At 44.0% G+C, this 26,867-nt stretch overlaps 1 protein-coding gene across 1 annotated transcript in view; it reads right to left on the bottom strand.

Moving 5' to 3' along the window:
• Positions 1 to 798: 798 nt before the first annotated feature.
• PAH (phenylalanine hydroxylase) overlaps positions 799 to 26,867 on the bottom strand; it is a 90,203-nt gene continuing 64,134 nt past the window's right edge. The window contains 8 exon segments of the mRNA NM_001046058.2: positions 799 to 1,400; positions 3,490 to 3,605; positions 7,710 to 7,843; positions 8,363 to 8,458; positions 11,848 to 11,904; positions 15,372 to 15,441; positions 16,547 to 16,682; positions 20,321 to 20,517. Of these exon segments, the coding sequence (NP_001039523.1) occupies positions 1,357 to 1,400; positions 3,490 to 3,605; positions 7,710 to 7,843; positions 8,363 to 8,458; positions 11,848 to 11,904; positions 15,372 to 15,441; positions 16,547 to 16,682; positions 20,321 to 20,517 (850 nt within the window). The 3' untranslated portion in view covers positions 799 to 1,356.

Below are 26,867 nucleotides of genomic sequence, written 5' to 3' on the forward strand. Positions count from 1 at the left end.
CCATGATAAAATGATAAAGTGGGGTGAGAATTTCAAACCAAAGCTTTTAAGACACTGCTTTTGTCCCCACTGTTTCTTATATTTGTGTAGTCACATAAAATGCACAAGCAACAAAAGTCAAAATCTGTCAACTGCCCAGACTTGACTTAGATTATCACAATGATCCCCTGCAATGGATGGGAAATCTGAAACTCTGATCATTCTTTCGCGTTATAAGTTTATCCAGCTAATATATTTCTAAGGCAATGAGAGGATTATTTCATTCCAAGAAACTACAAAATTGAGAAAACTCTAAAGTTTTTCTTAATGAATTTAAAATTCTCAAATTTGTTGAAGATTTGCTATTTAATAATGTATTAATTCAATGAATATTTACTGAAAATCTACCAGCTGGGATTTTAATTAACATCTACTGCATCTTAAAGGGGCTTCTTGGGTAGTGCTAGTGGTAAAGAACCCACCTGCGAATGGAGGAAACTTAAGAGACTTGGATTCTATCCCTGGGTTAGGAAGATCCCCTGGAGGAAGAAATGGCAACCCACTCCAGTATTCTTGCTTGAAGAAACCCATGAACAGAGGAACCTGGTGGGCTACAGTCCATGGGGTTGCAAAAAGTCAGACATGACTGAAGTGACTTAGCATGTATGCATTGCATCTTAAATGTCTTCAAAATGTCTCCCCAAACAGACTTGACAATTGATTGATTGGAAAATGATACTGCAAGTTGAATCAGATGGAAAGTTCTACCACCTTCCATACCAGTGTTTATGATGATAATAAAACATACAGAAATATTTTGATATTACATTATGAATTTTAATATTTGTATTGATTTTAATAGGCTTCTGAATTAAAGAAAATCTACATAGGCAAAATAACAAAGCAGTAAGTAGAATCATAGTTCCCTGAAACAGAAAAAGACTTTTGTAGGTTAAAATTTATATTAAATCCAGAAATTCAATTCTGATAGGCTTGTGTTTCACAGTGAGGGATATACCCCTTTAGGAATTCTCTACAGCAAATGAAAGTATTTAGGAAGGTTGAATAAAACAGGTCCCGAATTTTCATTAACTTTGATGAAATGTGACAGGTTATTGATTTTTAATTCAATTCAGAGTATGAGATTATCATCTCTAAATCACAGATGATCCCAAAAGATCTACCATTATGCTTTTGGGTATTATTAATATGCTGTCATTTCATATGATTTTATTTGTTGACCCGCCAACTTGCTCTCGAAAGGATTTAAGGCTGTCATTTTGAATCAAGACTTGTTTGTTACACTTTTTAAGATGAAATAAAAGAAGTAGGTGGATTTCCATTGAGAGATTCTCAGTTTAGGTTCTGTCCGTGACTTCACTTTAATTTCTGGAGGGCACTGCAAAGGATCTCAACTTCACCTACAAAGAAAAACAAAGGAGCCACTTATACTGTAAACAAACACCCTTCAAGTATCTGCAGTGTGTAAAAGGCTAGGGAATCAGTGGGGTGTGTGGATACACTAGGTACTACCCCAACCTTCAAGGAGCTGACAGCTTAGTTAGGGTGATAAAATCTGAGCCATTACAGATGATTCCAAGTTGTAGGAAGTGCTAAAGAGCTATTAATGTAATTAAGCTTCATCTTTCCATATTCTATTTCTCAGGGAAGGAGTTAATAGTTTTCTCCCCAGGGAAATCACTAGCTTTTAAGTTTCCTTTTCACATGACCATCCACAGATGCTCGCAAGGGGCTAAGCCACAGAACCTAAAAGTAGGGTTCACATAGCCCCCCATCCCCACTCCATGTCAGAATTCACTGGGGCTTCATTACAAATACAAATCCCTGACTCATATCACACATTCAGGGATAGTCTTGGAGTACAACTCAGGACTATCCATTTCTAACTAGCTCTCCAAGTGATTCTGAGACACACGAGGTTGGAGAAGGCATGGCCCAAGCAGATAACTCAGCCTAGATCGCCAGACCACCAGACTAAGTAAGGTATGATGGAGTCACTTTCATTCATGCAGGTTCTCACATGCCATGGGGCCACAAGGACACAGACTCTTCATAGAAGTGGAAGGGGACTTGGAGACAGACCAGCCTTATTCCTGCCTAGGTCCTGAGGACAGTATAGAGATGATGGGGCCTTATATAAGGTCACAAAACTCTAAGGACCCTCCAGTTCCTAAATCTGTCATTCAGTGATTTTTAGAAACCTCTTATAAATAATAGTCTTTTAAAGTATTTTCGCTTTCTCAGGGGAAATGAGAAAGAGAGAAGAAAAAACAGCTATGGCCTAACCCTTCTCTCTCACACCCCAGCCTCCAGAGCCCTTGGCTGGCCTCTTCGGTGAACAGATTATTCCAGCTGAGTATTCAAGATGGCATCTATGGGAGGGAATCAGCCTTGGACTTTATCAAAATGGCTCGTTATGGGAGGGAGGCCATACCTGATGTGAACAAGTATAATGGGCTAGTTCTACACATTAGCAGTGGTCTCAAGCAACATCACAGGGGTAGAGAGGGATACTCCAAGCCCACCAGCCCTTCTGGTCTTTGTTACCACATTTTTACAGATAGAAACTCCCCACCCCTTGGACTAGAACTTCTCCCTTTAAGCTTGATCGTTTGGTGGTTTTTTCCATTCATTCAATAGCTCTTGAGTACCTAATATGATTTTTAGGAATATGGATAACTGCTGGGGATTTGACAGCAAACCTGACATGGCCCTCTGCTAAAGTCTAGTTGGAGAGACAGACAAGCAAACAATTATAAAATAAAAATAAAATAAAAAACCTATGATAAGTGCTCTGAGAGAGGGATCTATGGGAAGGCCAAAACCTAGGAGGGACACCCAAACCAGGCTTACCCTAAGAAGAGACATGTATGAAGATTAAAAGATGAACTGGGATGGGGTCCCTAAATGGGAGTGGTAAAGAGAGTATTTTAAACAAAAACTGTATAGGCAAAGGCCAGGGGAAAGCATGGGAACTAAGAGCTGGTCAGTGTTGCTCGAGGGGAATTTGAAGGCTAGAAAGAATCGGGAGATGAACACAATAGCACAATGACTTTTTAAGAACAACTATTATAATATTCTTGTTGTCCAGAAAAAACAAAAGGTCAATGGATGAACTACTCTGTGGCTGATAAAGTAGATAAAAATCTATCCTTAGGAGCTGGTATTCCAGGCAGAGTAAGGTCCAGTGAACACTTAGAGGGAAAGGGGTGAAAATGCAAAGGAGAAAGAGGAACGTGGCAGCAACAAGCCAGGGTGGAAAGGTGGTGGGTCATCAGAGGTGGCATGGGGTCCAGGAAGGTCAAAGCAGAAGGACACTCAAGGCAATTCTGGCTTTTTATTGCTAAGTTTTTCTCTCTCAATAAGTCAGTGGCTTCCCTGGAAATGCTTTTCTTAAATATTTAATACATTTCTTACTGTTCCTCTGACGAAGGTAAGAAAACACAATCCTCTATGAGAGAATGGCCTCGAAGGGCATATGTTACTTACTACTGATGGAGTCAGCCAAAATCTTAAGTTGCTGGGTGTTGTCCAAGACCTCAATCCGTTGAGTGTATGGGTCATAATGAACTGAGAAGGGCCGTGGGATTGTGGCAGCAAAGTTCCTGAAACCAAAATCATAGGTCTGAATGAAGGCTACCATTTGGGGAAAAATAATTTTAAAAGATTTTTCAGTGGCATTCACTTGGTTATTAGTAGCATTGAAACCTCACCAGGGGCTTTAGTACTGGGCTGAGAAGTGAAATGGAGTTTTAGGTCTTCTTTGGGAAGCCTTTGTATGTGGTAGGTGTGTCATGCCTCCAAAATGTCAGAAGTAGCTTACAATAAAAGCACAGTATACAATAAGACCAAATTCTTATCATTAAACAAAATAAAAGGAGTAAGTAAAACCTAGCCAAAGAATGTTATAGAAGAAAAAAAAAAAGCTCTGAGATGCTTGACCATCAATGCAAAGAAAGAAACATGGTTCCCAAAGTTGAAGACAACACTATGAATGAAACTCAACATGGATTGAGGGCCTCCTATGTTTGAGAACCATAGCAAGTTTCAACTGTTTTATACTCTTAACAACTATTATCACTAAATTAGTCTTCATAAAAACCTTAAGAGGAAGGTACCATTTTACTATTCCCATTTTATGATGAGGAAACCGAGGCTTGAGGAAGCTAAATAACTACTAAGGCCATGCTGGCAATACATTATAAAGAAGGGAAAGGACACGAGTAGTCTGAATCTGGCCTGGCCCTCCCTGGCGCATCACTCCTGGGCCTGGGAGGAATCTTTTATTAGTGACTATGGATGCATGAAGAATAAGTGGTTAAGTATCCTTCCCCATCTCTTCTTTGGAAAAAGCTTTCTCAGTGCAGCTGGTGACATGAACCAGAATAGTAGTAGACGCCTGTGGCTCTGCCTGCTCTTCCTCTCTTCCCTCTTATTCCCAGGCGCCCCTTATTTTTTCTGTGGGGAATCGACCTCCCCCACTGCGGGTATATGAATTGAACTATCAGTCTGAGGCCCACTCAGCCCTCCTCAGATCAAGCAGCCAGGTGTGTGAACAAACTCAGACCCATCTCTGCTAGAACTTGAATACCGAAATTGAAAATGGTTGGCACGGTTTCTTTTAGTCGGGATGCTCTGAGGGTATCCCAGAGATGCTCAGATCCCTTCCTTTTTTGAACTGTGTTCTTTAGAATTCTCTTTCATTCTGTGAGCCAGCTCTCAGCAGATGAGAGCTTTTGTGTCTCCTCTGGGCTCTAGACACTAGCAGTGAGTGAGTGCGCTCCGTCATGTCCAACTCTCTGCCACCCCATGGACTATATAGCCCATCAGGCTCCTCCATCCATGGGATTTTCCAGGCAGGAATACTGGAGTGGGTTGCCATTTCCTCCTCCAGGGGATCTTCCTGACCCAGGGAATGGACCCGTGTCTCCTGCATTACAGGCAGGTTCTTTACCACCGAGTCACCAGGGGAAGTGAACACTAGCAGAGCTGGTGGGATTTCAAAGAGAGGCCCATGTCCTGGCAAGGTCTTCCCTGTTGGCCTGGGGCTGAGAACTTCCTGAAGGGCCTGTCCATATGGGAATCTCAGTGCAACTCAGCAGTTAAGAGTACTGGCTCTGAGTTCCACTGCCTGAGTCCACACCCTGGGCCAGCCACTTACTAGCTGTATGACTCTGAGTGAGTTACTTACCCCTTCAATGTTTCTGTACCCCTATCTGCAATTTGTGATCTTATTTAATAACTAAATGAATTAATATCTGAAAAGCACCGAGAACAGTGTTTGGTACAAAATAGCTACCAGGCATCTAGAAAAGTTAAAGTGTTAGTCTCTCACATGTGTCCGACACCATGGCATGTAGCCCACCAGGCTCCTTGGTCCATGGGACTCTCCTGGCAAGAATACTGGAGTGGCTAGCCATTCCCTTCTCCAGGGGATCTTCCCGACCCCAGGGGTCAAACCCATGTCTCGTTCATTGCAGGTGGATTCTTTACTGTCTGAACCACCTTACCTGTGACTATAATTACCTTGGTGGATTAATGCATGAACTCACAAAAATCCATAACCCTAAAGGAGTCCCAGGAATGGCAAAGTGGAACCTTTAGGGCTACAGGAAGACTAGGTTCCCAGTAAGGGTGAAAATTTAGGAGAAAAATGGGAAAGAATGGCAGGAAGGACCTAAGGGCCCTGGAGAAAAGAGTAAAGGGAGTCATTTGGGGTCAAAGAAAGTACATTTGTGGGCTACCATTTTACTGTTGGTTACCTAAGTCTGGTGCATTCAAAGCTGACATGCCCAGCTTCATGGGATCCCAGAAGCCTGTAAGACTTATATTTATTATGCATCACTGCTAAGATATAACAAAAGAAGTGGTAAAAATGGATTCATGGTTGCCCTGTCTAAGTAGACCCTCTGCCCAGCCTATCTCCTGCTGGGAGCAGTGTGGCTCTAGCAGGTTGATGGCAGGGCCATCTTCTTGGAGGGCTGAGAGTCTCAGAGTCTTGGTACCACTCCACCAGTCTGGTGCTGAATTGCCTCTGCGATTGGCACATTTGTCAATTACTCACTAATTCAGAGGATGAGATGGTTGGATGGCATCACGACCCAATAGACATGAGTTTGAGCAAACTCCAGGAGACAGTGAAGGACAAGCAAGTCTGGTGTGCTGCAGTCTGTGGGGTCGCAAAGAGCCTGACATGACTTAGCAACTGGACAATAGCAATACTGAGTGCTTGCTATGTGTCTGGCACTGTTCCTGAAGTGGAAGGAAAGAACAGAAAGGACAAAACTCCCTATCCTCATAGACCTTAAATCATACAAGATTTTAGACATTAATAAGTACTAGGGAGAAAAGTAAATCACAGAGTGGGTAAGGACTACTTGGGGGGAGAGGGCTGGGTAGTGATTTTAAGGAAGTTGGTTAGAGAAGGATACACAAAAAAGGGTAAGTGTGGGTAAAGGTGTCAAGGCTGTAGAATCAAGATTTCCAGGAGAAATATCAATAACCTCAGACATGCAGCTGACACCACCCTCATGGCAGAAAGTGAAGAGGAACTAAAAAGCCTCTTGATGAAAGTGAAAGAGGAGTCAAAAAGTTGCCTTAAAGCTCAACATTCAGAAAACGAAGATCATGGCATCTGGCCCCATCACTTCATGGGAAATAGACGGGGAAACAGTGGAAACAGTGTCAGACTTTATTTTTGGGGGATCCAAAATCACTGCAGATGGTGACCGCAGCCATGAAATTAAAAGACGCTTACTCCTTGGAAGAAAAGTTATGACCAACCTAGATAGCATATTGAAAAGCAGAGACATTACTTTGCCAACAAAGGTCTGTCTAGTCAAGGCTATGGTTTTTCCAGTGGTCATGTATGGATGCGAGACTTGGACTGTAAAGAAGGCTGAGCACCGAAGAATTGATGCTTTTGAACTGTGGTGTTGGAGAAGACTCTTGAGAGTCCCTTGGACTCCAAGGAGATCCAACCAGTCCATTCTGAAGGAGATCAGCCCTGAGTGTTCTTTGGAAGGAATGATGCTGAAGCTGAAACTCCAGTACTTTGGCCACCTCATGTGAAGAGTTGACTCATTGGAAAAGACTCTGATGCTGGGTGGGATTGGGGGCAGGAGGAGAATGGGATGACAGAGGATGAGATGGCTGGATGGCATCACTGACTCGATGGACGTGAGTCTGAGTGAACTCCGGGAGTTGGTGATGGACAGGGAGACCTGGCGTGCTGCGATTCATGGGGTCGCAAAGAGTTGGACACGACTGAGCAACTGAACTGAACTGAACTGAAAGGCTGAAGGGGGGGGTGAGTTATGCACATATGTGGGAGATTAAAGTGACAAGGGACTTCCTGGGGTGAGAAGACACCTAGGGCTGTTTGACGGGGGGTACCTCTGTGGCCGCTCTGAACATAGCAGAGTTCAGGGGTGGACCTGGTGGCCGCACTGAGCAAGGATAAGGTGGTAGGCCTGTCTGCAGGGATCATCATGTTTGGCTAACAAGCTATGAAATGGGGTCCTGCAAAGGAAGGCACTTCTCTCAACAGGGAGTGGAAAGAGACAGGGTGGGGAGAGAATACTGTCCGATGCACGCCGCTGCTGTAGGCACTGGAGTCCATTCTCCTGCCCAACCTCCCACAGGCTGGCGGCACCAGGTCAAGTCAGGAGGTCCCAAGGGCTGCTGGTCCACCGTGGTTACCATCTCACCTCACTTTCTCCTTGGCATCATTAAAACTCTCAGCCACATAATACAGAGGCTGGAACTCTGTGATCGTATACTCCTGGACAGCCGTCTTCTCCAGTTCCAGAGGAAGGAGCTTTGGCTTGTCTGATAGGCAATACTGCGGGTCCCAAATGGAAAGTCATCATGGTTACGTCAGGGCTGCTGGTCCCTGCCACATCCCCTAGGCTATTTGTGCATCCCCTCCCACCTTATCCTGATTCCTTCCATACCCTAGTCCCAATGCAGATGAACTAAATTATTTGCACATACTAGACAGTAATCAGGATCAAAAGGAATATTTTACCCCAACCATTTTCAGGTAAGGTTGATCAACAGAGGGTGTGGGAGCAGCCACATTTTCTAGCATGTGTTTGTCTATGTCCCAATGCACAGTTCAATCCTAGATTCAGGAGGCCCCTCTGGTTTGGAGACCTATGTATCTGCAGTTCAATTTCAATTTCTAAATCCCACAGTCATGACCAAATCATAGCTGCTAAGAGGTCAATCACTTAAGGAGAAACTCCAAGGTTCAGTTTCAAAGTGGATATAAGAGGGTTTTGACAGCATAAAGGGAAAATGAATGGTCTGCTGTAGCTACCACTCTCAAATCCATCCATAGTTCCTGTTCAGTTCATACCTGTAATTCACCAAAGGATGACAGGAGCCCAGCACCATATGCCTTTATGGAGTCTCCTTGCTTGCAGAGCCCAAACTCCACAGTAAACCAGTAAATCTGAAATGGAAAGTCAAGTTGAAAGCATACACAAGGAAGCAGCAGGTGACCCAGGGCCAGAGACAAGGTGCCCAGGTGGGAGTTTGTGCAGGTCTGTTCTCTGAATCAGCCTGATCTGGGGTCATGGTTTTGTGTGCTATGCCTTACCCTATCCAGTTACCTGTTGAATTAAGAGTTGGCTGAATGCAATATGCTGAAGCTGAAACTCCAGTACTTTGGCCACTTGATATGAAGAATTGACTCCTTGGAAAAGACCCTGATGCTGGGAGGGATTGGGGGCAGGAGGAGAAAGGGATGACAGAGGATGAGATGGCTGGATGGCACCAACTCAATGGACATGAGTTTGAGCAGGCTCCAGGGAATGACAGGGAGGCTGGTGTGCTGCAGTCCATGGGGTTGCAAAGAGTCAGACATGACTGAGTGATTGAACTGAACTGAACTGAATGCAAGATATGATGGGAAGTTGTGGGAGAGCATTAAGGAAGCCCCCAAAGGATACTCCCAACAAGCCACTCTCTATGACAGGAACTCCTCCACCCCTTTCGCTTTCTTCTCTGTGGCATCAGCTAGAGGGAGTTGCTCCCCCAAGTTGGCTGGAGTTACCAGACAATCCCATCAGGCTCAGTGGGAGGTAGGAAATTGGGTCATGATAGAATCAGTGAGGGAGTATCCTGTCATCTGTGTGGCTGAACCACGCCAACTCCATTTTGTCAGTTCCATCTAAGCCTGAAGTCCTAACCCTATCCTTTTCTGCATGGTTGAACTTTAGTCTACTCACAAGGACTGCACCAAATAAGTTCCTCATCAACTTTTATCCTTCTTATCTGATATAAAAACTTCATCTGACATATAAAAACTTTTGCTGAGGCAGATGGGTAATGCTTCACAAGAAATAATGGTCATGAGACCTTCCGGGGGGAGGAAAAAACCCCTAACTCCTGACAGTGTGAACCTGCTTCTCCCTTAGTAATCAGATTCTACCCTTAGCTTTGGCCCCTTTAATTAATTAACTAATAAATTTTAATTTGGCTGCACTTGATCTTGTAGCGTTGGCCCCTTTAACCCCCCGTACCCTTTTTGTGGCATAGAGTGTGGTTGCCAAAGCCTCTGGCTGCTGTCTACCCACCCTTTCCTGCGTGTAAGTTACCCACAATACAGAAGGTAGTAGTTCTGGAAAAGCTACCGGGGATGAGACAGGTGCTAAAGTTGAACGAGCTGATGGATACGAGCCACCAGTCCAAGAATCGGTTTAAAATGCAGACTCTTAATGGTGACAAATAAAAGATCTTATTTGTGGGTAAAAAAAAAGTTACCCACAATAAACTTCATCACTGCATTTTATTGAGTTATCTGCTTCCTTATTTGGCCTCAAAGTTCTAAGGTTATTATTCAATATCCCCACCATCCAAAAATCTGTGTTAAAACCCTGTCAGTCACTGCACTCAGCCTCCCAAATAACCAAGTCTTTTTCTTTCAATAGCTCCCAGTGCAACATGTCCCAGATAAATGGCTTGGGAAATAAGGTCCTAGAACTGATTCCTGGGTCAGGAACATCCGCTGCAGAAGGGATAGGCTACCCACTCCAGGATTCTCAGGCTTCCCTTGTGGCTCAGCTGGTAAAGAATCCACGTGCAATGTAGGAGACCTAGGTTTGATCCCTGTTGGGGAGATCCCCTGGAGAAGAGAAAGGCTACCCACTCCTGTATTCTGGCCTGGAGAATTCCATGGATTGTATAGTCCATGGGATCGCAGAGAGTCAGACACGACTGAGTGACTTTCACTTTCTTTCCTACTGTACGGCCAAGAGAAAGCCAAGGCCCAGGGTTTCTAGGTAAGTCTGTTTATTGCACTAGAGAATGTGAATGGCACCTCACTCCAGTACTCTTGCCTGGAAAATCCCATGGACAGAGGAGCCTGGTAGGCTGCAGTCCATGGGGTCGCAAAGAGTCGGACACGACTGAGTGACTTCACTTTCACTTTTCCCTTTCATGCATTGGAGAAGGAAATGGCAACCCACTCCAGTGTTCTTGCCTGGAGAATCCCAGGGACGGCAGGGCCTGGTGGGCTGCCATCTATGGGGTCGCACAGAGTCGGACACGACTGAAGCGACTTAGCAGCAGCAGCAACAGCAGAGAATGTGAAACCTGGGAAGGCTGTCAGAACAGAGTCAGTCTGAGCTCCTCACATACAGATGAGACATCTTTAGCCCATAGAGGTCAAGTTACATACATACAGTGACACAGCATCTCAAGGGCAGACCAAGGGGCCCAAGACTATTCCCAGATCAGTATATTAATAATAAGATTATTTTTGAGAAGCTAGGTTGGTAATGAATACTTTTATCATAATTACAGCAGGTAACTTAATGCTCTGTGTTTGAGTTTATTTTTTTCTTACAAATGAGAGGTTCGATCAAGTTCTGCAGTTTCCTTGAAAGTTGCTTTTTGTATCACCACAGCATCTGGCGTTTAAAAACTTACATCCACACAAATTTAACTCTTTTGATCCTCAAGATCCTCATGATGTACTTTTGAGATGGAAATGATATAAAAAATTGTATCCATTTTTAGAGGTGAGGGTGCAAAAGCTACTTGCCCAAGGTCTCAGAGCAGCTGGGCAGTGAGAAAGGATCTGGGAGGTTTCAACCTTCTCTTAAATTAAATTCACAAACTTCTAAACAGATATATCATAATGTCAGGGAAGCCTGGAGTGCTGCAGTCCATGGAGTGGCAAAGAGTCAGACACAACTGAGCAACTGAACTGAACTGAACTGAATGATATGTGTGCATTAATCTGTAGTCCCTAGTTCCGTTATAAAGTTTTATTTCTTTTCTTCCAAGCTGAGCATATTATTTAAAAATGTGGCTTAGAGATTAGGGAGGGAATCACTCAAGTTGGAAAGGGGTCTACAGGAAGGAAAGCCCCTGCTGTGGTGCTCATCCATGGTGTCTATGGATGACAGTCATCACACTCCTGGGGAAGAGAGTGTTTGGTTAGAAGGGAAAAGCCAGTTCCCACTTCTACCTTGGATCTGAGAAAGGAAAGATCCAATGCTGGCTCCAGTGTTAGGTAGAAAGTAAATATTTTCCTTTTCAAAGATGTGAATCTAGACGACTACCTACCCACTCAAGGGGGTTCTCAACGACTATCATTATAGCCTGTTGGTGCTTTCAAGACATACTGTTTAAAGTTACATGTAAACATCTGCATATAGTTGATTTCAAAATCAAACCACTAAGAAGAAGTCAAAATGTGAAATGTCACTTGTGCAAATGTAAGCAAGGCATTCAGATTTTTTCTTTTTTCAAATGATCTGGCTTTCAGGAAAGCAGCAAAGTTTCAAAGGCCCAAGACATTCCCACCATCCACCAGGGAGAGAGGGTACTTACTGTTGCAAGTTTTTCAATGTACTCATCAGGTGCACCCAGGGAGGCAAGGCCGATCTCCTGTAACGGCAGAGAAACCAGCACTGACATGGCTGGGGTCTGCTGACCTTCAACCTTGACTCTCAGATCCAACCTCGTATTTGACCACAGGAAGGGGATGGGTGGCTAGATACATTCAGAAGGGCCCAGGTAGACTCTTAACTGTTTTGTCAAGGCTTCCCTGACCACACTTCACAGAATCATAGATCTCAAGGATGGAGGAAGCCTTTCTCCATCACTTGGTCCTCTATTCACTTTACAAAAGAGCAAACCAAGGCACAGAGAAGAGATGACCTGCTCAAGGTCACACGGTAGGTTGTGTCTAACGTTTCAAGTCCTGATTATCCTTCCACAGTTCAAGTGGAATATTCCTGGTGCACCAGATGGGACTTCATCAAGCCCCCTGAAGATACCATAGGAGACTTGCTGTGAAATGCTTGACATCTGTCCAGGTATATGCATAGCTGGAGAGTCTGAGATGTCATGGGCCACCTCTCATCACAGGTCCCAACTCAGAAGCCCCTAGTGGTCTCTGACTCTTTTACAGCATTTGCTCCAGACTGATTTGCAGCAGACAAAGCACATACATATATATACAAATATATATATGTGTGTGTGCATATATATTATATTTCTTTCCTACTAATATGCATTCATTCATTCCAAAAATATTTATTGAATGCCTTCTATGTGACGGGCAATGTACAAAATTGATAAAGATTCCTGACTTTTACATTTAAGTGGATAAACAGTAAATAATAAGCATGTCATAAGGTGATAAGTTCTTCGGAAAGAAGAAACAAAAGGAGAAAGGGACAAGGGGGATCCAGCGTGCCAGAGAAGCAGGGGTGGGGTCGGGGGCTTTGATTGCCCTATCCTTCATCTTCTGTTTTTGGCTGTACTGGGTCTTTGTTGCAGCTTGCAGGCTCAGTAAGTGTGGCATGCAGCTTCTCTAGGCATGCGGGATTAGTTGCTCTGCAGCATATGGCATCTTAGTTCCCAACCAGGGATAGAATCGAACCTTCGAATGCCTGCATTGGAAGGCAGATTCTTAATCTCTGAACCATCAGAGAAGTCCTGAGGCTGTGATTTTAAATAAGGCTCCAGAATGGTTTTAAAAAATCACTGTGTTGCTGTTGTTCAATCTTGAAGTCATGTCGACTCTTTGCAACCCCATGGACTGAGGCATTCCAGGCTTCCTGTGCTTCACTCAATTTGCTCAAACTCATGTCCATTGAATCGGTGATGCCATCCAACCATCTCATTCTCTGTCACCTCCTTTTCTTCTTGCCCTCAATCTTTCCCAGCATCAGGGCCTCTTCTAATGAGTCAGTCATCACATGAGGTGGCCAAAGTACTGGAGCTTCAGCTTTAGCGTCAGTCCTTCCAATGAACATTCAGGGTTGATTTCTTTTAGGATCGACTGGTTTGATCTCCCTATAGTCCAAGGGACTCTCAAAAGTCTTCTCAAGCACCACAATTTGAAAGCGTTATTGGAAAGGTGATATTTGAGCAAAGACTTGATGAAAGTGAGGCTGTTATTGGCTCTGATGATAGCAGAGGAAAGAGCATTGTACAGGCCAAATGCACAGCCCGTGAAAAATCCCTTTAAGGAGAGGCAATGTCCTCCTCCAGGGGATCTTCCCGACTCAGAGGCTGAACCCACGTCTCTTACGTCTCTTGAACTGGCAGGCGCATTCTTTACCACTAGCACCACCTGGGAAGCCCAAGTCTAACAGAAGTCATCATCAATAAATGCAGGTTGAAAGGGTTCCCTGTTCTTATAGCCACTATTCTTTGTGAGCCCAGATCTTGCCTAAAACAAGGAACCCAAAGTGGTTCATCCCCAGTCCATTCTGCACTCCAGTGGGAAACTAGTCCTGCTTTTAGATCAAAAAAGAATATGCTCAGGGAACTCAAAATAACTCTCTGCTTTGGAACTGCCCAGGTCAAAATTGGAACCAGGAACACAGATGAGCCAGAAGCTCCTGTCTGCTGACTCAGGTAACTTCCAACCCCTCTGTGGGGATCCCCAAATTGGAAATGGCTTAAGGAGGATGGCCATTTAGCCTCTGACTGGGAACTAAAACTTTTAGTAATGAGAATAAAAACTTCCAATCCTAGTTTGATAGCAATCTATGACATCTTGGCAGCAGGAACCACACTTCTGAAAGTCAGCTACTCCTGTGGTGACACTTCCACAGCAAAGGTTCACCTAATTTCTAAACACTCCCACTTCTAAAAGTCCAACAATCTCTGAACTTCGCAATTCCCCCAAGCCCACATAAGGTGGCTCAGTGGCAAAGAATCTGCCTGCCAATGCAGGAGGCACAGGAGACAGGGGTTCAATCCCTCGGTTTGTTAGATCCCCTGGAGGAGGAAATGGCAACCCACTCTGGTATTCCTGCCTGGAGAATCCCATGGACAGAGGAGCCTGGTGGGCTACAGTCCATGGGGTCGCAAAGAGTCAGACATGACTGAGCATCTAACACACATAAAAGCAGTTGTTTCCTTTGTTTAGAGAGGCTGTGTCTCATAAGTACAGTTTTCCTTGTTTGGTAAGCAGTTAATTTTGCTCTCTGTTTCAGCTACCATGTAGCAGCCTCCTCATTCAAGAGTAGAAATAGTTCTTTATGGCTAAAGGAATATGCTTAAGTGATTCACATACAATCCCATTACTGTGAAACTCATCCTTGGCCCAGCATTTGCTCATAGGTCATTCTATTTGATCATTATTCCTCCTTGTGAGGAAGGAGACTATCAGGAAGGGCTCTTTATTGATCCACTTCTGTGGTGACTGGCAACTTGCTCCGGGCTACTCAGCACTACCATTCCACTCTCCCACCATCTCAGTTGCCCAGCCATGGTTTGGGGCTGCCTCTCAGTGCCAGAAGAGAATTTGCAGGATTCTTTCACTCATCCAAAAAGCATTTTTGAGCCTGCTCACCACTGTAATAGATGAATCAAAGCTTAGCTTGCTGCCTTGATGATGGTGAGAAGGCAGCTGGCTCTTTATTTTTTGCCATGAGTCAGCCTATTGGCACTAGAGTCTTGGCAAATGCCATCTTACTTACTTAAAACATATACAAAAATGATTGCCTGATAAGGTAGAAAGTGGCAAAGACCCAAAATATGAGGGGAAAGATCCACGAGAACTTGGAAGAAGACAAGGTTACTTCTGCATGGGGATCTGGGAGGTTTTCACAGATGAAAAGGCTCTTAAACTACATCCAGTAGGACAGGTGAAATTAGCTAAGTCAATAACACACAATTCCTAGGACAACCAAATCACCAGCTCCATGCTGTGGTCCCTGGAACTGGTAATTAGCCAGCCCCATGGGACCACATTCCCACCTGTGATGGGGTCACAGAACTATACCTGGATTCCACCCTCGCAGAGGACATGGGAGCCCCTCCATGGGTTCAATTTATCTGAGCAATCCAGGTCTCACCCTGTAACTAGAAGCCTAGAGAAATTAACTGCTCACCTGGGAAAACTGGGCAAAGCTGCGATCTGAAAACAAAGGTACATGTCCCAAGAGCTCATGGCATATGTCCCTGAAAAACAAAAAGCACAGAGCTTGGAGGGGAGGAGGGCTATAAGCTATGCAGGACTCAGTCTTTCTACACAAGGAATGGGCAGAAAGCAACAAGCAACTCATTCAGTCTTATAACCTCATTCCTAAGAATAAGGGGTATGTAAGGCTTGGTATCAGTTGAAACAAGATACAAGAGAAAAAGAAGAAGGGAAGAGAAATGTAAGGGACAGGACAGAACACAGTAGCCAGAGGACTTTGAGCGTATGCCCAGTGGGATGCAGAACAAAAGAGCCAGTACACCTATGGGCAGCCATACACCTGAATGAACTGTGGATCACAAACACTTCCCATCCCAAGTCTTCTCCTTGGTATTGACATCCCTGGGCAGATACAATATGCTCAGTTATTCTCCATGAGAACTAAATAATAATAATAGTAGAAGTAATATTAACAGTAACAACAACAATAATAATATTAATGATGCTCCTGTCTTATCCTGGAGGGGGCTGACACTGGTTACAGAAGAAAACTTACATTTATTTAACACTCTAGGTGCCAGATTTACTAGTAATAGGTCTTTTCTGATTTCTAGTAATGAATTTTGTAGGCTGGGAAAGATCATTTGAGGTATCCTGCTGACTGATCACATAAACTACTTCGGTTCTAGCTGTCTAAGGAGATGGCTACATGCAAAAATAAGAAGCATAGTGGCCAGACATTCTGTATCTTCAGCTGAGACCCAACCTAGGCAAAGAGATAAGAGTCATCTAGATGTGATCCAGGAATCAGGAAGTGTTGAGACCACCTGGCTGTCACTTGTTCCTATTCCCATTTGGCATTTCATAGCTTTGACTTTTCTACAGTCTCTTTGGAATTTGAATGTGAACTCTCATTCTCTCATCTGAACCTTTGATTCAGAAGATGCCTAAATCTCCAATCAGTACAGTCTATTTGGATGGGGGAAGTCCCCAGAAGAGATGAAATGCCCTTGTTGCACTATCATCAAACAATGCAGGCAATGAGTCCTGTGGACCAGCCCACAGTGAGTCCCAGCCTTGTTCCTGGAGCCGGGTGAGATACAACTCACTGTGGCTAGAAACTGATAGCAAAAGGACAGTACTCACGGTTCTGGTGTATACATGGGCTTAGACCCATGTCTGATGTACTGAGTGCAGTGGAAGACTCGGAAAGCCAGGCCACCCAAGAAATCCCGAGAAGAAAGCAGGCCAGCGACTGGTCGGAGGCGGAAACCAGTGCAACCTGGGAAGCAGAGGAGAAAGAAAACTCAGAGCCCATCACAGGGAGCCAGAGGGGCCTGAAGACCACTGGGGAGGAAAGCAGTACATTCAACTGTCCAAGAGCACGGACGTGGACGCCAAGCAGAACTGACTTCAAATCTATGCTTTAGTACTTTCTAGCTGGGTGATCTGGGTCAGGCCACTTCACCTCTCTGAGCCTGTTTTCTCACGGGCAAAATGTGGGGAAATATTTCTTAAGATTATTCTGAGAATCAGAAGAGCTAATAAGTATAAAAGACTTAGAGCCTAGCACATGGAAACTTCCAATAAATTTAAACTTTCATTACTGTTTGTTAGGGTGGAACACTTATTCCTTACTTCTCATGTTTCCAGAGTAGCAGGGAATTTTCATTCTGCTTCCCAGGAGGGAAGAATATGAAAGGAGCAATTCTAGCTTTTCTGTAGTGCATTCCATATAGCACATATAGGTATACCCCATGAGGAACAGTGACTTCTCTGACTGAGAATTTGCAAAGAGGAAATGAATATTCTCAACTTCACCCTCTCTGCCCTTTCTCTCTTGACTGTCCACACAGGAACACATTCTAGTCTGCTTTTAGCCAGCCAATGACTAGATACTGTGCCACTGAATTAATTGGCAAGTTAGTTTACCTAATCCAGGGGTGAAACATTAGAAAGTCCATTTTGCCTACACATCTATACCACATTCTTGAAGCAGCTTCTATTGGTAATAAAATACCAATATCATTTTGATCACCCATCCTCTGGCTCTTGTATCTGTCTCTCAATCTCCCTAATTTCAGACTTGGAAGGAGAATGGTAACGACCATGATCATGATAGTAATAGCTGCTGCTGCTGCTGCTAAGTCGCTTCAGTCGTGTGCAACTCTGTGTGACCCCATAGACGGCAGCCCACCAGGCTCCCCCGAACCTGGGATTCTCCAGGCAAGAACACTGGAGTGGGTTGCCATTTCCTTCTCCAATGCATGAAAGTGAAAAGTGAAAGTGAAGTCGCTCAGTCGTGTCCAACTCTTAGGGACCCCATGGACTGCAGCCCACCAGGCTCCTCCGTCCATAGGATTTTCCAGGCAAGAGTACTGGAGTGGGGTGCCATCGCCTTCTCCATAGTAATAGCTAACACTGTATCATACCCACCATGTGTCAGACACAGGTTTAAGCACTTTATATACACGAATTAATCCTCATCGTAACTCTAGGAGGTAGAGCTCCTATTCTCTGCACTTTACAGATGGGGGACCTGAGAAGATGCAGCGATTAAAGCTCTGCCCAAGGTCACAGCTACCAGCACTCTGGCTTCAGAGTCTGTTTCTAGAATCGCTACTTGATGCTTCTCTTCTACTGCTCATGGGGTTCTCAAGGCAAGAATTCTGAAGTGGTTTGCCATTGCCTTCTCCAATGGGCATCTGGTCCCATCACTTCATGGCAAATAGATGGGGAAACGATGGAAACAGTTAGACACTTTATTTTCTTGGGCTCCAAAATCACTGCAGATGGTGACTGCAGCCATGAAATTAAAAGAAGCTTGCTCCTTGGAATAAAAGCTATGATCAACCTAGACAGCATATTAAAAAGCAGAGACACTACTTTGCCAACAAAGGCCTGTCTAGTCAAAGTTATGGTTTTTCAAGTACTCGTGTATGGATGTGAGAGCTGGACTATAAAGAAGGCTGAGCACTGAAGAATTGATGCTTTTGAAATGGGGTGTTAGAGAAAGACTCTTGAGAGTCCCTTGGACCGCAAGGAGATCCAACCAGTCTATCCTAAAGAAATCAGTCCTGGATATTCATTGGAAGGACTGATGCTGAAGCTGAAACTCCAATACGCTGGCCACCTGATGTGAAGAGCTGACTCATTGGAAAAGACCCTAATGCTGGGAAAGATTGAAGGCGGGAGGATAAGGGGACAACAGAGGATGAGATGGTTGGATGGCTTCACTGACTCAATGGACAGGAGTTTGAGCAAGCCTGGGAGTTCGTGATGGACAGGGAAGACTGCCATACTGCAGTCCACGGGGTTGCAAAGAGTCAGACACAACTGGGCAACTGAACTGAACTGTACTTCTCTCCTAGGCACTGGTGCAGTATATAGTCCACTGGCTTCCCTGGTTGCTCAGATGGTAAAGAATTTATGTGTAGCACTGAAGACCCAGGTTCGATCCCTGGGTTGGGAAGATCCCCTGGAGGAGGGCATGGCAACCCACTCCAGTATTCTTGCCTGGAGAATCCCTGTGGACAGAGGAGCCTGGAGGGCTATAGCCCATGGGGTTGTAAAGACTCGGACACAACTGGAATGACTTAGCACATACTTCTTTCCCACCCCCACCTGCCACCCCACAAATTGCTGGCACAATGGTAAAGAATCCAGCTGCCAATGCAGGAGACATGGGTTCAATCCCGGAGTCAGGAAGATCCCCTGGAGGAGGAAATGGCAACCCACCCCAGTATTCTTGCCTGGAAAATTCCATGGACAGAGGAGCCTGATGGGCTACAGTCTTTGGGGTTGCAAAACAGTCAGACATGACTGAGCGCACACACACACACAACTGCTAGCATTGCTGTTGTATTCTTCCTGTTATTGGCCATAGCAACACAGGTAATTAGCCAAAGAATATCTTTAAGACTCCTTTGTCCCTTGGCTTATGTGTCTTAGACCCTCAGGTTGAAGTTCATTTTGCTTGAGCCCTGCTCTTCTCTTTAGCTGAATAGTAAAGACTCTAAATAGAAGGGATTCAAAAGGTCATCCAACTCACTCCCCATCTAGTCCAGCTCCCACTTCCCTCCCTACTAGGTAGCTTCCCTGGCTTCTTGCCCTAGAGCTGGCCACATCGTCTCTGCATAGCTCTGAGGCATAGAAAACTCTTCCTTCTATAACCTATAACCTGGTCTGTCTCCCTAATTTCCCGCATTTTACCTAGCACATAGTAGGTGTTTAACATGTGTTGACTGTTTATCTTGGTTTTGCTGAGTCAACAGCTCCTGGCAGAAAAGAAAACACTTTTCTCCCCTGAAATGATGGGCAGGTCAGTTTAATCACCTGTTTACCTACTGAGTTACTCAGATTGCAATGCATCCCAAACTCAGTGAGCACCTACTACACATGAGCGCTAGGCTTTCACGTTCAGTATTTGATTTCATTCTCACAATTTACCTGTGAGAAAGACTAAATGGTGGATGGTCTCCATTTGACAAATGACTAAACTAAGGAAGGTTCTCCCAACTAGAGAGGATCAAAACAAGATTCCAAAGACCAGATGAATAGACAGGGCTCAGATCTCTTGGCACCAATAGTGCATATCTTACACAAATGCACACTGCAGCCAGCTCATAACATAGCAGGAGCTGCGGGGAGAACCCTGACTAGGCACCTTGGGCTTTGAGTATTAGAAAAACCTTTCAGGGATATAAACATGGCAAAATCCACACTGGATGCCTTTTCTTGGATGACAGTGTTATACTGGTGGGGCCTGGCAGGGAGGCAGAGCCCAGCAGTGAAATATTCATTTTCCTGGGAAAATCAACCTGCCTGCATCAGCACGAACACAATCACACTTGCCTAAATTTCCTTCTCTTCCCCTTTCCATCCCCAGCCCCCAATCTTTTGACCCAGATGTGCACTTACTCTGCAGAAACTGAGAAACCTCTTCGAGCTGGGGAATATTATCTTCACGGAAGCCGCAATACTTTTCCAGAAGGGGGAAAATGTGGTTGTGCTCATAGCAAGCATGGGTCTTATACAAGGACTTCAGGGTCCTGAATACCGTCCCCCATGTTTTTTTTTCTTCCTCCGTGTATTCCACTCGAGGAATGGGCTGCCCACTAGGAAACAGACATGAAATATTTGTCAGCAGCAGGGCAGGTGCAGAGGAGGTGAAGGAGCTTGGGCAGAGGGGACATGGGTCCAAAGTCCCTGAGCTGCCACCCCAGAAGACAGTGGATTTCCTATTTCATAAGTTATTTGAAAGAGGAAAATTCCACTTCTTGATACAGGAAATTTTCATGTGACTTGGTTAAGCAAGGACAGAAGCTTGCAACCTTACCCACTGCACCAAGGATTTCTTCTCATTTTGGGAAACCACTGGGCTTTTCTGCTCTTCTATCTTCTACTCTTTACCCAGTGTGGAAATGCACTTACCTTCAGAAGTACATTTAACATTTAGCATTTAACATAAATGTGTAAAGTGGCAGGGATAGATAATAGGAGGATGGGGACTGAGACAAGTGAAGAATACATCCTCTTTCTGAACAAAAGCATCCAAGCTCAAGCAAAACAATAGTGTTTTGTATTGTCAACTAAAGCAACCATACCTGTGAGCTCAAGTGGATTTACTACATGTACCATGAGTTTGAGATCCCTTGTTGAGTGGGCATAAACTTGCTGGATTTGGTATTTCTGCCCCTAGGATGTTATAAGAATATTTAAATGCATGCTAGGTAAAAAATCTGCTTACCCAGTATCTGTTGTTATGACATAACAAAACTATGGAGAGTTTGCTAAAGTACATATATTGGACCTATCCCTCATGAACAGTATGAAAAGGCAAAATGATAGGATACTGAAAGAGGAACTCCCCAGGTCGGTAGGTGCCCAATATGCTACTGGAGATCAGTGGAGAAATAACTCCAGAAAGAATGAATGGACAGAGCCAAAGCAAAAACAATACCCAGTTGTGGATGTGACTGGTGATAGAACCAAGGTCCGATGCTGTAAAGAGCAATATTGCATAGGAACCTGGAATGTTAGGTCCATGAATCAAGGCGAATTGGAAGTGGTCAAACAGGAAATGGCAAGAGTGAACGTCAACTTTCTAGGAATCAGCAAACTAAAATGGACTGGAATGGGTGAATTTAACTCAGATGACCATTATATCTACTACTGCAGGCAGGAATTCCTTAGAAGAAATGGAGTAGCCATCATGGTCAACAAAAGAGTCTGAAATGCAGTACTTGGATGTAATCTCAAAAACTACAGAATGATCTCTGTTCATTTCCAAGGCAAAACATTCAATATCATGGTAATCCAAGTCTATGCCCCTACCAGTAACACTTAAGAAGCTGAAGTTGAACGGTTCTATGAAGACCTACAAGACCTTTTAGAACTAACACCCAAAAAAGATGTCCTTTTCATTATAGGGGACTGGAATGCAAAAGTAGGAAGTCAAGAAACACCTGGAATAACAGGCAAATTTGGCCTTGGAGTATGGAATGAAGCAGGGCAAAGGCTAACAGAGTTCTGTCAAGAGAATGCACTAGTCATAGCAAACACCCTCTTCCAACAACACAAGAAAAGACTCTACACATGGATATCACCAGATGGTCAACACCAAAATCAGATTGATTATGTTCTTTGCAGCCAAAGATGGAGAAGCTCTATACAGTCAGCAAAAACAAGACCGGGAGCTGACTGTGGCTCAGATCATGAACTCCTTATTGCCAAATTCAGACTGAAATTGAGGAAAGTAGGGAAAACCACTACACCATTCAGGTATGATCTAAACCAAATCCCTTATGATTATACAGTGGAAGTGAGAAATAGATTTAAGGGCCTAGATCTGATAGATAGAGTGCCTGATGAACTATGGATGGAGGTTCGTGACACTGTACAGGAGATAGGGATCAAGACCAACCCCATGGAAAAGAAATGCAAGAAAGCAAAATGGCTGTCTGGGGAGGCCTTACAAATAGCTGTGAAAAGAAGAGAAGTGAAAAGCAAAGGAGAAAAGGAAAGATATAAGCATCTGAATGCAGAATTCCAAAGAATAGCAAGAAGAGATAAGAAAGCCTTCCTCAGTGATCAATACAAAGAAATAGAGGAAAACAATAGAATGGGAAAGACTAGAGATCTCTTCAAGAAAATTAGAGATACCAAGGGAACATTTCATGCAAAGATGGGCTCGATAAAGGACAGAAATGGTATGGACTTAACAGAAATAGAAGATATTAAGAAGAGGTGGCAAGAATATATAGAAGAACTGTACAAAAAAGATCTTCACGACCAAGATAATCACGATGGTGTGATCACTGACCTAGAGCCAGACATCCTGGAATGTGAAGTCAAGTGGGCCTTAGAAAGCATCACTACAAACAAAGCTAGTGGAGGTGATGGAATTCCAGTTGAGCTATTTCAAATTCTGAAAGATGATGCTGTGAAAGTGCTGCACTCAATATGCCAGCAAATTTGGAAAACTCAGTAGTGGCCACAGGACTGGAAACGGTCAGTTTTCATTCCAATCCCAAAGAAAGGCAATGCCAAAGAATGCTCAAACTACTGCACAATTGCACTCATCTCACACACTAGTAAAGTAATGCTCAAAATTCTCCAAGTCAGGCTTCAGCAATACGTGAACCATGAACTTCCAGATGTTCAAGCTGGTTTTAGAAAAGGCAGAGGAACCAGAGACCAAATTGTCAACATCCGCTGGATCATCAAAAAAGCAAGAGAGTTCCAGAAAAACATCTACTTCTGCTTTATTGACTATGCCAAAGCCTTTGACTGTGTGGATCACAATAAACTGTGGAAAATTCTTCAAGAGATGGGAATACCAGACTACCTGACTGGCCTCTTGAGAAACCTATATGCAGGTCAGGAAGCAACAGTTAGAACTGGACATGGAACAACAGACTGGTTCCAAATAGGAAAAGGAGTACGTCAAGGCTGTATATTGTCACCCTGTTTATTTAACTTCTATGCAGAGTACATCATGAGAAACGCTGGGTTGGAAGAAGCACAAGCTGGAACCAAGATCGCCGGGAGAAATATCAATAACCTCAGATATGCAGATGACACCACCCTTATGGCAGAAAGTGAACAGGAACTAAAAAGCCTCTTGATGAAAGTGAAAGAGGAGAGTGAAAAAGTTGGCTTAAAACTCAACATTCAGAAAATGAAGATCATGGCATCTGGTCCCATCAGTTCATGGGAAATAGATGGGGAAACAGTGGAAACAGTGTCAGACTTTATTTTGGTGAGCTCCAAAATCATGAACTGTGGTGCTGGAGAAGACTCTTGAGAGTCCCTAGGACTGCAAGGAGATCCAACCAGTCCATTCTAAAGGAGATCAGTCCTGGGTGTTCTTTGGAAGGAATGATGCTAAAGCTGAAACTCCAGTACTTTGGCCACCTCATGCGAAGAGTTGACTCATTGGAAAAGACTCTGATGCTGGGAGGGATTGGGGGCAAGAGGAGAGGGGGACGACAGAGGATAAGATGGCTGGATGGCATCACCAACTCAATGGACGTGAGTTTGAGTGAACTCTGGAGTTGGTGATGGATAGGGAAGCCTGGCGTGCTGCAATTCATGGGGTCACAAAGAGTCGGACATGACTGAGCAACTGAACTGAACCCCTCATATCCTGATCCTGTGAGGGAGGGGAGAGCCCAGGCTTATGGATTCCAATATACTCCCAGGTGACACTCTATTATCCAAGCGTCATTAGTTCAAAAGGTCCTTTTGAAAACCAGCTAAGAGTGAGCCATATTCTGAACAGCAAAAAATGAAAACCAAACAAAGCCTGAGTTCAAAGGCCCATGACTGTTCTCTGGGCTGCTGGCCTGTTTGCTAACAGGGTACACAGTGTCTGGGACAAGGCAAGACTGTTTACCTTAGAATTATAGATCGTTTTCAGGCTTCAAACTAGGTCCCTCTTGCCCTTTCAGAGTTGTGGCTCTTCCAAAGACATTAAAGCAAAGTCACTGTTATGTGCCATGAAATGATGGGCAGAGGGTAGGGGGAAAAGACCAATTTTTCTTTAAGAATTAAAAGCCCAGAGGGTCTATAATGGTGTTGGAACTGTGAAAAGAACACCATGAAAGACCTGCCTACAGAGGCACCATTGTTTCAGGGGTTAAGTGCTGACAAAGAGAAAAAATAGGCTTTGGAAAAGGTCAGAGGTAAGTAGACTTTGCTCTGACATTGACTGAGTAGCCTCAGGCAATTTAGTAAACCTCTCTGAACCTATACAGCCAGGACATGGGCTAATAACAAGTAACTCTTTGGAGGGTATGGGGGAGAGGTAAGTGAAATGCTATGTATAAAGTACCTAACACTGGTGCTGACAAACAATACCATTGGATAGTTGGAAATTATCACTGTAACAGATTCTCATTTAGAAAGCAAAGTCTCTGCTATAAGAGCAACAAATTTTCAGGAGATTGTAACATACTAGGCAATGAGATATCCCCTCGGTTGACATTTGCTGTTCCAGAGTTCCATACCCATTCCCATTCTTCCAGTAAAGAACCCTTCTCCCCTCTCGTCTGCAGGTTCAAGTAAAAGGAGACTCCACCCTTCCTACCTTCAGAGGGGGCATGTGACCAGGTCTGGCCTATTAGAGTGTCTCATTTCCCTGGCCACAGTGATTGGCTGAGAGATAGGCCCATTTCCTGATCAGAGCCAATGAGACTCAGTGAAAGAACTTTTGTTGATTCTGTTGAAAAGAGATAGAACCTCTGGCCAGATTGTGGTGTCAGCCTAGAGGTGCTAGGTTCACTTCTGAGAGAGATAAGGCCAGTGCCTCAGAGCAAGGTCACTACAGAGGACACCAGAGTCAGGGGGAAGGAAGGAGAATGAGATGTGGAGTCCTAGATCCACCTCAACTATTCCCTTTACAATTTGTACTTATAGGAGCCGATAAAACACCCCTTTTGTTTCAGTTCAATTGTGGCTAAAAGATAAAAATTCTTATAGTCCATTTAGCATATTCTTTGATAAAATTCTAAAGTCTAAGCCCCACTCCAGAAACAATCAAACTCTGCAGCAGCTGCCTTCTAAGTGGTTCTAGACACAATCCCTAGCTCCATCTTTGACTTGGTACTTTGAATCTCTACTGTCATAGGGTCTCCTAGGTTCGTTATTCATTCAACAAACAGTTATTGAACACCCATGATGTTCTGGGAATATTTATTGTTGTTTAGTCACTAAATCACGTGACCTTGCTAGGCTCCTCTGTCCATCCATGGTCTACTTAGGAATTAAATTCTGCACATTTGCTTCCATCTTCTTCTACCAAGAGACCTAGGTTACACAAGATCCTCAGTCTTTGAATATATCATCAATTATTTTACCAAACTATGATCTCATGAAGTAAAATAAACCAAGATATTTGAGAGAAAGTATTAATTTGGCTTAAAATAAAAATTGTCAGTTTAGCTTGAAATAAGATTTCAGCCCATTGGGATCTCTCTTCCAAAAAAAATAAAACAAAAACAAAAACAAAAACGTATTTTAAGGAGAAGATACTGGTTTTGAATTATTCCACCAACCAAAGATGGCATTCAAGATAATCCAGCACCTATAGTCCAGGAAAGTATCAGCTTCCTCACTCAGTCTTATTTTACACCAAGTCCCCATACATGTAATCATTACCAAGGCAAATAATTTGGTACCCCTAAACACAAGAGTAATTTGACAGTGCCTCTTCAAACTGATGTTTTAAGACTTTTGCTAAATATTCTTAGGGAGGAGCCAGAGCATCCCATGGTGGATGGGCCAAGAAGAGGTTGCTAACAGGGTTTAGCTGCTTTCTGACTGCCTCCAGTAATTCAGTTCTGGACCCAAATATACATCTGACAACAAAAGTCCTGTTTTTAACCATACCTACCCTCCCGTTCACCTTCCTCATTCTCTTGGGCCGATAAACTTCTACTCCATCTTCAGTTCTCAGTCTAAATGTCACTTCCTCTAACCAATACCCTCCAGTCAGAATTAAAGTTCCTAATTATATGGCCTTGTGACACCCGTGTTTTGACTTTGGTCATACGGATCGCATGTATTGTTCTTTCTGTCATTGTCTGTCTTTCTCAATAATCCCCAGAGGATATGGAGTTTGTTGGTCTTGCTCTTGGCATGTGTCCTGGAAGAGAGTAAACACATTGGATCAACTGATCCTGTGAGTCTATGACTCAAGGGGCAGGATTTTGACCTCCATGTGGGAGGATGACTGGGAAGGTGCTAGAGGCCAGAATGTGGGGCTGTTTGGCATGGAGGCTGGCAGAGCCCAAGGAAGAGGGTCAAAACTGGGTCTTGAAAGGCATGATGATTTCTGGGGTAGGAGGAGGAGGCCAGAGGAGACAGATGAAGCCTGAAGGAGGAAGGAAGGAAGGAAACCTTCAGAGAGCAAAACAGAGTTTATTCTCCTTACTGACAGAAGTTCTGTTCCATCAAGACACCA

This window comes from Bos taurus, chromosome 5 (genome assembly GCF_002263795.3).
Source record: "Bos taurus isolate L1 Dominette 01449 registration number 42190680 breed Hereford chromosome 5, ARS-UCD2.0, whole genome shotgun sequence".
Lineage (NCBI taxonomy): Eukaryota > Metazoa > Chordata > Mammalia > Artiodactyla > Bovidae > Bos > Bos taurus.